We start from the raw sequence: 14,173 nt of genomic DNA, 5'->3' as shown, positions 1-14,173 counted from the left end.
AAAGAGGAAAAGAGGAAAAGCTGGAAGGAATTCATCAGAGTTGGAAAAGGATGTAAGTGGGGGTAAAAAAAAAAATCACTGCATAGAATTACACAGTAAGAGGAAGGAAAGCACTTACTCAAAGCTGGCAAAAGGGGAAAAATTGGGACCTAATAACAAAACCAGAGAAAATAATAAAAAGATGGAAAGAGTACTTTGACAAACTACTAAATGCGAAAAGCAGTGAAAAGGAAATAGAGGTACAGCAAGAGGATCTGTGTGTGGGAGATGAGAAAGATAATACAATGTTGTCAGCAGAACTAACACTTAGAAGAATGAAAACAGGAATGGCATCTAGGACAGGTGAAATTAGCTTGGAGATGATAAAGGCAGCTGGAACTACTGGGCTACTGTGGTTATAAAGATTGCTAAGATGGATATGGACTCAAATGTGTCCCTGAAGAAAGGAAAAGAGAATAATAATTCCAGTATTCAAGAAAGGAGACATTAGTATGTGACAACTATTGAAGGAACACATTCATCACGAGCAGCAAAAATAATGGAGAGGATACTGGAAAGAAGAGTGAAGGAAAATTTGAAAGACCAGTTACAAGAGTAGCAGTATGGCTTCTGACATTGTAGTTTAGCAGTAGATCCAATGTTTACTATGAGACAGTGGATGGAAAGGCATTAAGGGTATGAGAAGATATGGTGCTGACATTTCTTGACTTCGTGCAGGTATTTGATAGTGTCTCCAGAAAAAAATGTGGATGAAAGGAAGTTCGAAAACAAACAACTGAAATTTTTCAAGAGATCAATGACAAAAGCTTCCGCTATGTCCAGACCCAAGTTGGAAGAACTGATTGGTTTAAGAATGTTGTAGTGTCGAGACAAGGAAATGTGGTGACACCATTATTATTTATAATCTCGATGGATAAAATTGAGAGAGAGAAAAGAAGCTTGTAGTGGAAGGGAGATGAAGTTATTGCTATTTGCCGATGATAATGTGGTATGTCGGACCAACAGTTAAAATGTAGAACAACAAGTACGCACACTTGAAAAAGGAAAATATGGAATCATGTAGACATCTAAAAAAAAAATCAAGAAATACAGACAAACTCAGTTTGGAGGAAAGCATGACTATGTTGGTAACCAGGAGGAAACAGAGAAGGCAAGGAACATAATATTAAAGGACAGGACATTGAAATTTTGGATAACTTTTAATGTCTAGAAAGTGTGATAATAGAGAATGCAATAATGGAGAAGACACTAGCAAAGGGGTGCAATAGAGCAATGCATTTGACCAGTGTGTGTGTGTGTGTGTGTGTGTGTGTGTGTGTGTGTGTGTGTGTGTGTGTGGGGGGGGGGGGGGGGGGGGGGATGTTCCAATGAACTGTAAGTAAGTGGTGCACGAAACATACTTTACATTCAGCTGACATATCCATCATACACATGGACAATAACACGAAGAGGCAAGTAGAATCCCAGCCAGTCAATTGAAGTTCCTTAGTAGTATGTTAGGTTAGATGAGCGACTACCAGATGGCATATTTTCAATCCAATTCTCTTTATTGGCAAGTGAAACAATTGGGTTGCAGGCCCTACAGGTCAGTATGCAGACTTCAAGAACACGCAGGCAACAAACACTGGACCAACAGAGATTGGAACCAATACAAATAAAAGAGATTATTACACTTCAATTTGACAATAGCTGCAGCCATTATACACTGACTGACGAATCAAAACACTACGATCACTACCCAAAATAGAATTTAATGCTAACCATGGGATTGTGGGCATATGATATGGTAAGGAAAGAATTTAAGCAGAGAAAAGAAGGAAGAATCATTCCAACCAAAAATGCTGCAAATGAGGAAATCCATTGACATGAGCAACTTTTACAAAAGGTCAGACTGTTATGGCCTGGCACCTGGGAACAAGCATCTCAGAAGCAGCGAAGCTGGTCAGCTGTTCATGTGCTACTATTGTAAGCATCAATGGAAAGTGGTTGGAAGATGGTGAAACCAAAGCTAACAAGATGATTTACACCCACACCTTACAACAGAATGTGGAGGTCTGAGGATTTCCCACTAAGTAAAGCACAATATGCAGCAATCGTGGCAGAACAGATGAAATAGTAGAATGCTGGTACAAGCAAAGTGTTTTGGAACACAACGTTCAGCATACATTTCTCAACAGGGAGCTTAACAGCAGACAACACTGTCATGTATGCATTGTCAATTACGACTGCAGTGGGCACAAGTTCATCACGTTTGGACTCTGAATCAATGGAAATATGTCACTCGATTGGATGTATAAAGTTTCTCGTTAGAACATTTCTATGATTATGTCCAGATGTGCCATTAAACATGCGAATGGCTGCTTGAAACATATCCTAATGCCTTGGACAAATGCCAATGGGAGTCAGTATTATGTCGTATCGGCATTCACCTGAGCTTCCTTTTGAGGTATGGTAGTAACCAAAGGCACCATGACAGCTGAGGATTACGTGACAGCTGAGGATTACGTGAAGATCATCGCAGACCACTTGCATCCTTTCATGCTGTATGTCCTCCACAATACCAAAGTCATCTCCCAGCAAGATAACTGTCAGTGTCACAAGACCAGAATTGTGCTACAGTGGTTTGAGGAGCATGGTATCAAACTCATATTGAAGTCCTGGCCATCAGATTTGCCTGGTCTGAACCTGATGGAACTGACCTGAGACACTAACAGGCTTCAGCTCCTCACACACATGCCACAGGACCGTAATTTAAAGGAATTGTATGACCTGTGCATAGATGTCTGGTGCCACATACATCCAGTAACCTACCAAGAACCTGTAGAATCCATGCCATACAGACTAACTACTTTTCATTCCAAAGTTGGACCAACCCACTACTATGTTAGTGGTCACAGTGTTTTGGCGCTCTGGTGCATTTCAGAAGCACAATTCAGATCCCAAAATTAAAACTGCATCAAAACAATTTGATATTCTGTTATCTGTACACCGACTCTTATGCAAATTGGTAGACTGATTTCAAACACTCATTCGTACATACATGATTTATGGGCCACCACTACTGATCAGCATTTATTGAGATCATATTAGAAATATTGGTTAAAACAACATAAATAATTCCACAGACAGTGGGTAGGGGAGAGGGGGAGATGGGAAGATTAAAATTCAGTCAAAACTACAAAGAGAATTGGCCAAATCCCAGTACAACATGAATTTAGAGTCAGTATGGGTTGCAAACAAACACTGAGCACTAGCAGCTAGAACTAATTTTCAACTATTGTAAACAACTTCTTGAGCTAACCACCACTACCTCTCAAAACTCATTTCATGATCAATAAAACGTATTGATATTATGTACAGAACATAATTCTTAATTGCTGAAAAAAAAATTAAAAATTAGTACTGTAATTGGTAACTATACTTACAGTGATTCCCGAGTACGGGTTACATAGCTTTTTATTGACTTTTTTTTCTCCTTGTTTACTGCTTTAATTTTATCAATGACCTCTTGGACCTCCTCTTTAGCTGTTGTGACACCTATATCCCTGAAAGCATTAAATACTTCTATTTCACATCTCCATTCTTACAGAACAATCATTAGAAAATCAATAAATTCAAAGTTGAAATGTATGAAACATCAAATTATGTAAGAAATTGAATGATTTTCTGAAGAAATGACAACATTGGTTTTTTTAAATGACTCAATGTTGAATGGAAAATTCCAAACTGGTTGGTATGTTGGTCAGTCAGTGGGCATGGTCCACTTTGAGTTCATCACACCAACCAGAAATCAAATTTTAAGATTATGTATCAATGTTAAAAATAGGCACTAAAAGCAACATTGATTCTAGAAATAACTTAAAGTGAAATAAAATTACAGGGGCTGGGCCAATCTACAGGTCTGAGAACTGACAGAGCTCATCTGCAGGGAGAGGCACCTTCCATGTGTCCAACTCCCTGGTAGTCCAATGCAGGGTACGAAAGTAACAGAATTAATAATTCCTTCTAGTCAAAAAAAAAAAAAAAAAAATCAATAACAGTGGAAATAAGAAGTCTAAAAACGTTATGAGCATACCGGATTAACCCTTAATTTTATCTTATTTAATGAGGTACCCACACACAGTGATCACAGGGCAAATACGGATAATAGCTCACATTAGTGGGGTCGGTAGCCAACCGTATGTTACATCATTTAGTGATTAGTTCCTGTTTGCACCGCTACTTAATCTGTGCTTCGGATCATTTAAAGCTAATGTTAGCAGTTGTGAAGTTGACTTCCCATGATACTTACTCGACTTGAAACCCAGAGCAAGACAACTGAGAAGGTAGTATAGCTAAGGTCACAGAGAAGATTGTGAACAGCATATATCATAGAATGACAGTTAGTAACATCAATCAATTTGTCATTAATAGCTGTCAGCTCTGCCATGAAAACACTAAACATTGCTGGCAATGAATATTGTTCCCGACTGGAGACAGTCATGGGTCCTCTAGACTGATCAGTTCCAATTCATGGTCTGGGTACTAACGAATTAGGAGTGCATGGGAATACATGGTGAGCACATTCCAAGGGAAGTAGGCAGAAGGCCTTTAGGAGCATTCCTACTAGAAAACCTTGTACAGGATGAGCTCATATGCGCAAGTATTTCATATACTCCTGCTGTGGAAAGTAGAGGCATAGGCCCTCTGCAGTGCTGAAATATTCACACAACTTTTTAGTTGGCTTGAACAGTATTTTAATATTATGTCTTCTGAATACTCTGCTGGTGCGACCTCTGACTGTTTTTGCAAATGGGAGGAAAACTTTCTCTGTAGTTGGTTCTTTTTCACTAGAAACTCCAGAACTTTTAGAATGTACTGCCCTAGGTCTCTTTGCCAGAGTACTGATTTCAGCCAAAAACAGATCTTAATTGATTATGCTCATCCTTCAAGTACTGTAGTTTACAAATTCTTTCAGCCCTGTCCACCAATGTTTTGATCACTTCTGTTTCCTACAGAGGATGGTGACTAATTTCTGTAGCGGTATCTACGCATGTGAGTGGGCTTTCTGCAGACTTTGTGCCCTGAAGTCCCATCAAGTTTTCTGAGTACATGTACTCTAGGGCATCCATTTCATTTTTATTTAAAAAACGTAATTTTAGAAAGTTCATAAACAGGCCTATGATAATTAAGGGAAAAAAAACAAAAATTCTGTATTCATAAAACTTAATACACACAGAAGTTTACCTTTGCATCATGGGCTCTCATGATCCGAAATTATTTTTTACAATATTATTCTGCCACACTGTCGTCACACTTTTCACTTTAATGTATTTCATCAATAGGTGCATTTTCGTGTGCACTCATGCAATTTTTCTTAGTTTTAATGTGTTTCACAATGTCACACTTTCCACCACATCAATAGTAAAGTTTGATTTGCACGATGTACATTCTACAGTTTCACCGCTACCAGTGATAAAAAGTTACTCTCCCTAGCGTATACACTTGCACAACACGCAGTAATAAATTGCAAATCACGCATCCAGTAGCGTAAAATACCTTAACCAAGGGGATTAAAAAGAGCACAACATTTGAGCGTCCCCATAAAACATTTTTCAGGACAGTGGAACATTTTGGAAAAAACAGGACTGTCCCAGGAAAAACACAATGAATGGGCACCGTCATGTATACCCAAAAATGAAATTTGGCCTTTTTCTTTCTCCATAGTGCACTTTATATTAGAATTAATATCATTCAGAAAATGGAGAAATTTTAAGAGAGATTTTTTCTCCATATGCCATGTAACAGAAGTATGAATGACATATTGAAGCCAATGAGGAATTTTTCTTCAATGGCCAAAAGACTGCTTCTTCAAATGTTTTCCAAATATAATTTCACTACAACTGCACTGACTGGGTTCCCCTTAGGGGCACCTAAGTTTGCTTTTAGATTTTGTTGTCCACCTGAGTTTGCTTTTAGATTTTGTTGTCCAGTTTAAAGTTAGTTGATGTGAAACAGTGCTGAAAGATGTCTGTGATATTCTTCGTGAAAATACTTTCCTACTATGGCAACACCTCATTAACAGGAACCATAATAAAGAACGATACATCAAATCAACCAATCACATTAGTGGGATGATTAAGAAATTGTCGTATGGTGATTTCCTAAGTGAGCTAGAGCTGGTACCATCAGAAATGAAGAGGTAAGATCTCCTCTTAGGCTAGGAGAATGTCTGTGAGAGTTTGGAGCACGTCTGTGGGATTAGACTGGAACGTGCCAGTGCTGGGTCTTAATGCACAATGACATACTGGATCCAATAATTTCAAATCCAATGGAACCACTGAGCCATAAAACTGGCAAACATAATCCAGTCTGATCAAGACTAGGATCCAGAAAATATGGAGCACAGTACTGTGAACTACACCCCAAGAATGAGGAAGCAGACAGTATTAGTCTGTCACAAACAACTAGTTATCGAATAAGGGACAGCCTGTCAGCTGTTATCAATGAGTTGTCGCAGAAACTCAACACTATGCAACAATAACATAGTCCTTGGTTTCCAAGCCTAGTTCTGGGACAGAATTAATCGTGATACAGAAATAGAAATGAACAAGTCAAATCTTCATGGGAGAAATGCAGAAGGCATGGCAAAGGGTTGAAGCTGAGGCCCTTCAGATGGTACCTTGTTAGCTGGTGTTGAGCCAAGGTTACAGACTGGAAGATATTCCAAACCCAAAACTCAAATATACAGCACAGGGGTAGGTACTGATAATAAGACAGATCACTAACTCACTGGTGGTGATGAGTGGAACACTCAGCACAGAGGTCTGAAGGGCACTGTTCTCCTGGACCTACAGGGAATTGCGCACTGTACCACCTCTAATCTGAAACCATCTGAAGAGGAAAGCTGATTACAAAAAAATCAATAGGGAGCCTTTAAAGTTCCAGCCATGCAAGGTAAGCAAAATGGGATGGCCCCAAGCAGTTTTGTATGCCTCAAAGGACTTACAAAGAAACTTTGCATTTAGAAAAACACCGTCACATTGCTGTTTCCAATCCAATCATAGGCAAAGTTTTGCATCATCCTTCTTGGAAACCACACCCGACAAAAGTACAAAATACCCCTCGATTCAACAGCCCAGTAAAATTGTCATACACAATTGTTTGGAGCAGTTTGAACAGCACATTAGTGTGGCTGTTTGGCTGGTAGCTGACAATATACATTGGGTTTTTGGCATAGTATTATGAGTAGAATGGTGAAGATCTCTCGCCACTGTGAAGGGAAAACACCTTCTAGCCAAATAACGTTGAAGGTCCCGAGAAGATAAGCGTGAGTCACATTCAGATGTTTCACCATCTGATGACTCTAATCATGTCTTGGGGCCACACCATGAAACAAGGGCCTCAAGCAATTCTGTCATTGAAAGATTCATTATTTACCAACTTGTCTTACATATTCAATAGATGGCCAGGTAAGAAAGAGCCACTGATGCTGTCACCTAGTGGGTGGGTGGTTGGTTGGTTTAAAGGCACCTAATAGCACTAGGGTGGAGCACACAGAGGGACATGCACTAAAACCTACAAAGTAGTATAAAACCCACTCTCACGGATAAAACATAAAACTAAAGCTGATGTGGAGGCATTGTCGCCCAACACAGGCAGGGTGCTGGGAAAGTTAAAAGTCTGCCGCAGAGCGGCTAAAAGTGGGCAGTCCAGCAAGAGGTGGACAACTGTCATTTGGGAGCCACAGCGACACTGAGGTGGGTCCTCACAATGGAGTAGGTAACCATGCGTTAGTCACGTATGCGGAGCCGACAGAGGACAACTGATTCCCTGCAAGGGGCCTGCATGGAAGACTTCCACACATTCACAGTTTCCTTAATGACACGCAGTTTGTTGTGCTTGCTGTTATGCCATTCCGTCTCCCAAAGCTGGAAAACCCTGTGGTGTAAGACAGAACACAGGTCAGCTTCGGAGATGCCTATCTCCAGGAACAGTTTCCGCGTAGCCTGTTTGGCCAGCCTGTTGGCAAGTTCGTTGCCGGGGATTCTGACGTGTCCTGGGGTCCACACAAACATCACAGAACGGCGGGACTGTTCCAGGGCACAGATGGACTCCTGATTGAATGCTATCAGAGGGTGGCGAGGGTAGCACTGGTCAACAGCTTGTAGGCTGCTCAATGAGTCAGTACACAGGAGAAATGACTCGCCACGGCACGAGTGGATGTACTCAAGATCGCGAGATATGGCCGCCAGCTCTGCAGTGAAAACACTGCAGCCAACTGGCAAGAAATGCTGCTCAATATGTCCTCCATGAACATATGTGAAGCCTACATGACCATCAACCATTGAGCCGTCAGTGTAAACCACTTCAGAGCCCTGGAACATGTCAAGAATCAAGAGGTAGTGACAGTGGAGAGTGGCGAGGTTAACAGAGTCCTTAGGGCCATGCAAAACATCCAATCGAAGCTGCGGCCAAGGCTTACACCATGGAGGTGTACGAGAATGGACTGCAAGTAGAGGTGCTAAAGGAAAGGACTCCAGTTTGGAGAGAGCCACAATCGAACTGTTGCGCACGTCTGATCTGCAGTGGAGGGACACCAGCTTCCACCAGTACGCTGGTCACTGGACTAGTCCTAAAAGCTCCTGTCGCTAATCGAACCCCACGATGGTGCACAGGAATGAGAAATGCAATGCTGAAGGTGCTGCTGAACCATAAACCACACTCCCATAGTCAATTCGGGATTGGACAAGGGCTCTGTAGAACTGCAGCATCATAGAGCGATCTGCACCCCAATTGGTGTTGCTCAGGCAACGGGGCGCATTGAGGTGCTGCCAGCACTTCTGCTTAATCTGACGAAAATGAGGTAGCCAAGTCAATCAAACGTCAAAAACCAGTCCTAGGAATTGATACGTCTCCACTACAGTTAAGGTAAAGTGCGGGTCCCGGATGAACGGTACAACGCCGACAGAAGTGCATGACACACGACTTTGCGGCTGAAAACTGGAAGCCATGGATTAGAGCCCATGACTGCACCTTGTGGATGGCTCCCTGGAGGCGGCACTCAGCAACCACAGTACTGGAGCAGCAGTACGAAATGCAGAAGTCGTCTGCATACAGCGAAGGTGAGACAGAGGGCCTGACAGCTGCTGCTACACTGTTAATGAGCACTAAAAATAAAGAAAATCAATACAGAGCCCTGTGGGACTCCATTCTCCTGAATATAAATGGAACTATGGGAGTCACCAACTTGGACATGGAAAGTACGGAGCGACAGGAAGTTTTGGATAAAAATCTGGAGTGGTCCCCGGAGACCCCACTCATACAATGTGGCAAGGATATGATGTTGCCAAGTCATGTCGTATGCTTCACGTAAGTCAAAAAAGACGGCAATCAGGTGTTGCCATCTGGAAAAGGCTGTTCGGATGGTAGACTCGATGGACACAAGATTATCAGTGGGTAGAGCGACCCTGGCTGAAGCCGCCCTGACATGGAGCCAGCAAGCCACCGGACTCCAGGAACCAACCCTACTGCCGACATACCACACGTTCCAGCAGCTTACAAAGTATGGTGGTGAGACTGATGGGCCGATAGCTACCCACATCAAGCAGGTTCTTACCGGGTTTGAGCACCGAATGATGGTGCTCGCCCACCATTATGATGGGAAGACGCCATTGCACCAGATTTGGTTGAAGATGACAAGATGATGTCGCTTGTAGTCAGATGAGAGATGTTTAATCACCTGGCTGTGGATGCAATCATGCCCAGGAGCTGTGTTGGGGCAATGTGCACAGGTACCGAGGAGCTCCCACTCTGTAAATGGGGTGTTATAGGATTCACTGCAGCATGCAGTGAATGAGAGCCACTGTTTGAGTGTGCAAAAGGCTGAGGGGTAATTCTCCAACGCAGAGGCTTCAGCAAAGTACTCAGCAAAGTTCTCAGCAATCGCGTTAGCGTCGGTACCTAACTCATCATTTATGGTAACACCAGGGACAGCTGTGGGGGCCTGGTACCCAAAAAGACGTTTGATCTTTGCCCAGACTTGGGAAAGTGATGTGTGGCACCCAATGGTGGAGACGTATCTTTCCCAACACTCCTCCTTCCATTGTTTGATAAGGTAGCGAACACAGGCACGGAGCCATTTAAAGGCTAAAGGCTATGAGGTGCTCCAGGAAAGGGTGCCACTTATGCCGCTGTAGAGCTCGGCAACGCTCCTTAATTGCTTCCGCGACTTCCGGCGACCACCAAGGGACTGCCTTACACCTCAGGCACCATAAAGAGCGAGGGAGCGCATTTTCTGCCAGAGAAACAATTGTGCTAGTCACCTGCTCAACCACCACATCGATGTTAATGCGTGGGGGAGATTCAGCGGTGACAGCAGAGGTGAAAGTTCCCCAGTCCGCCTTGTTCAAAGCCCATCTGGGCAGGCATCCATGTGCCTGACACTGGGGCAGTGACAGGAAGATGGGAAAGTTGTCACTACGACACAGGTGGTCATGTGCTCTCCAGTGGATAGATGGGAGAAGTCCTGGACTACAAATTGATAAATCAATGGCCGAGTAACTACCATGATCCACACTAAAATGTGTGGCAGCCCCAGTATTTAAGAGGCAGAGGTTGAACTGTGACAGTAAAGTTTTGAAATCTCTGCCTCGGCCACTAAGCATGGTACCACCCCACAAGGAGTTATGGAAATTAAAATCTCCCAGAAGTACGAAAGGTTTAGGGAGTTGATCAATCAGTGCACCTAATACATTCAGGGGTACTGCACCATCTGGAGGAAGATATAGATTGCAGCCACTTATTTCCTGCGTCGTCCTTATTCTTAAATCCACGGCTTCAAGAGGGGTTTGAAGGTGCACATGTTCACTACAGTCCGAGTTTAGGACAAACGCAAACACCACCTGACACTCTACTATAGTCGCTATGGTTCCTGTAATACCCCTTATAGCCGTGGCGGACAGGGGTTCGCATTGCTGGGAACCAGGTTTCCTGGAGGGCAATGCAGATAGCAGGTGTAAAGCTTAACAGTTGCCATAGCTCAGCCAGGTGGTGGAAAAACCTGCTCCAATTCCACTGGAGGATGACATCGTGAGACTGGGAAGGCATGGAACATTCAATGAGGCAGTTTACACCTCAGAGTCACCTGCTGTCACAGATTTATTGCCTGAACAGTCTATATCCATTGTGTCAGAGTCTGGAGAGATCTAGGTCCTCAGTGGATGCCAAAATCTCCACCCAATCCTCAGCCACAGAGATTGTAGGTAGCAGTGGTGTAGGTGCCACCACAATTTCCTTTGTCTTAGGGGTTATCTTTTTGGATTTCTCTCACTGCTCCTTGGGCTTCCCTGCCTGGGAGGACTTCACTGGCTCAGTCTCCGGGACTGAGGATGAGCATGAAGACCTACGACCAGCTGCTTTTCGGCTCTTCAGCCACTGGCGGGTGCCGTCTTTCCCACAAGAAGAAACCTGGGAAGGGAGTGACCCAAAGGACTCCTTCCTAGTGAGAGAAGCCGAAGAAGACTTACACTTCTCTGGCTTACACGAGGGGACGGATGTCCCCAATGGTTGGGGCAGGGGAGGGGGGGGGGGGGGGGGGGGGGGGGAAGGGGGGTGTTCCTCCCAAAGTAGTTGGTGCAGGAGCAACAGTGAGGAAAATGCCCCCACCATCAAGGGGGCAGGTGTAGTCTTCCGGCTCTGAGAGGTGACCTGGGTTGGTGGAGCTGATGGTGCCAGAACTGCTGTTGCGGCGGCGTAAAATGATGTCATAGGCACAGGATGCAGGCGTTCAAATTTTCTCTTAGCCTCAGTGTAGGTCAGTCTGTCCAGGGTCTGGTACTCCACGACTTTCCTTTCTTTCTGGAGAATCCTGCAGTCAGACGAGCAGGGCGAATGTTGCTCTCTGCACTCGACACAGATAGGAGATGGGGCACATGGAGTATTGGGATGTGATGGGCGTCCGCAATCTCGACATGTGACACTGGAAGTACAGCAGGGAGACACATGGCCAAACTTCCAGCACTGAAAGCACCGCATTGGGGGAGGGATATTGGGCCCGACGTCACAGCGGTAGACCATCAAGTTGACCTTCTTGGGCAATGTATCACCCTCAAAGGGCAAGATGAAGGCACTGTTGGCAACCTGATTATCCTTCAGACCCCGGTTGACATGCCGGACGAAATGTACACCTCACCGCTCTAAAATGGCGCGCAGCTGATTGTCAGACTGCAAAAGGTCTCTGTGAAATATGATACCCTGGACCATATTTAAGCTCTTATGGGGCCTGATGGTTACAGAAACATCCCCCAGCTTGTCACAAGCGAGTAACTCCTGTGACTGGGCAGAGGATGCTGTTTTGATCAAGACCAACCCAGATCTCAGTTTGGACAAGCCCTCCACCTCCCCAAACTTGTCCTCTAAATGCTCAACAAGAAACTGAGGCTTCGTCAGGAAAGATTCCCCCATCAACTCTCGAACATACAAGGTACTGGGGCAAATAAGATCCGCTGCCATTCTTAGTCTGACGTTCCTCCCATGGTGTGGCCAGGGTGGGGAACGATTTGGGGCCAATACTTGTGTGTGTTGAATTGAGCTCGTTATCGCTTAGAGACTGCTGGTGTTCCACCACCAGCAAGAGATGACTGACTACGCTTCATCGCGTTTCATCCGCCCTGATGCCACCCACTTCGACCAGGGGCCCCTCCCCACGGGTACCACCCAGCCGTAGCAAAAGCCACCTAGCAGGATGGCCATTGCCAAGAGTCCCGATGCCCCAAGAGGATGGGCATCTACCCCTTGGCATATATGGGGAGTTAACGGCGCAGGCATCAGCAGAGCAATCCCTGTGTGGTCAGGGGGCTACAACCAACAGGGTACATGGCGGCCCCACCATAACGGACTGGCTACCATCCTGGATATCAGGTGCAATAAAGTCCGTGGTCATCGTCAATGCAGAAATCGACACTGCATAGTGCATGGTGGAAAACGCACCCAGGAAGGTGTCCTCGCCCAAGAGATGGAGAATGGGCAGGACTGCAATGTGACGACGAGAGAGTAGGCTAAAGATCTCAATGGACGATGGACACGATGCACCTTGTAAAGCACCCTTCCCCAATTGGTTCGTTCTTCAGGAAAATTTTGAAGAATGGAGGTCTAACCCTACAGGGGACCATCACATAAAGGCCGAAACGTGTGAAACTCCTTTTAGTTGCCTTGTACAACAGGCAGGAATACCTCGGGCCTATTCTAACCCCCAGACCCGCAGGGGGGTCACCTAGTGTGTCGCAAGGTGTTCAACAAGAACAAAGCATCAGGAGGAGGATTAGATCTGAAACAGTTGAGCTTTGGTAATCCAGTAGGCTACAGAGCTTGGCCCACACCTGAGATGAAGAGGCTTATGTTCCCAGGGAAGATCTGTAGCACTCCCAGCATTTGTTTCTACTGTGTTTAATTAGGTAGTACACCTTCGGACAATGATGACAGCTGTCTGTCAAGGAAGCCACTCACGATGTTTCAGCCCTTTCGGTATTTAACAGCTGTTATATATGTCATTGGTCCACCACATTACCACTCACCAGTAGTCGAGGCCATTGATAGGAGTATAGCAGTTTCAGTGGCCCAGGTGATCACAGCTGACAGCTCTCCGACAACCTCTGCGATTCAATCTGACGGAAGAGAGATGAAGCTGATGGCAGAGGTATACAACCACCAACTGGCCCTGATGAGATCTGTGTGGCAATTTCTCCATTGAGCAACAACAAGGAGGAGGATAAGATCACCAGAGGGTAATCACTGTCACTTAAATCATTGTATAATGACCACTGTATTCAAACAACAAAATTGGGTTTAGAAACTGAGGTTTATAATCAAAATTATGCCACAGGCAGCACTAAACTGGGTAGGGGTAATCATCATTGAGGAGACACTGATAGAGACTAAAAAGAAGTTGGTGTATAAGAAGGCACCTAGAAGAAGATGTGGTACTCCCCTCATGTAGTAATTTGCACTGAAAGCCCCAAGTAGCAGAAAAAGGGAAGGGGACGGTGATGTTGGATTAGGGTACCCATCTCAAAGTGTATTTGGAGCCTTGCCAGGGACAGTACGGGCATCGGAGGTGGGGCGTGGGGAGAGGAAGCTGCAAATGGTGATCTCTGGGGCAATTCGCACTCACACTGCTGTTCTTTTATATTTTGTA

At 44.6% G+C, this 14,173-nt stretch overlaps 1 protein-coding gene across 1 annotated transcript in view; it reads right to left on the bottom strand.

Annotated features, from left to right (window-relative positions):
• The window catches only part of LOC124566468 (WD repeat-containing protein 76-like), a 157,992-nt gene that overhangs the window by 107,875 nt on the left and 35,944 nt on the right, over positions 1-14,173 (bottom strand). The window contains exon 3 of the mRNA XM_047131028.1: positions 3,426-3,545. Within this exon, the coding sequence (XP_046986984.1) occupies positions 3,426-3,545 (120 nt within the window). The remainder of the gene's footprint in view (positions 1-3,425; positions 3,546-14,173) is intronic.

This window comes from Schistocerca americana, chromosome 1 (assembly GCF_021461395.2).
Source record: "Schistocerca americana isolate TAMUIC-IGC-003095 chromosome 1, iqSchAmer2.1, whole genome shotgun sequence".
NCBI lineage: Eukaryota > Metazoa > Arthropoda > Insecta > Orthoptera > Acrididae > Schistocerca > Schistocerca americana.
Note: the sequence above shows the minus strand (reverse complement) of the source record. Positions and strands in the feature narration are given on the sequence as shown.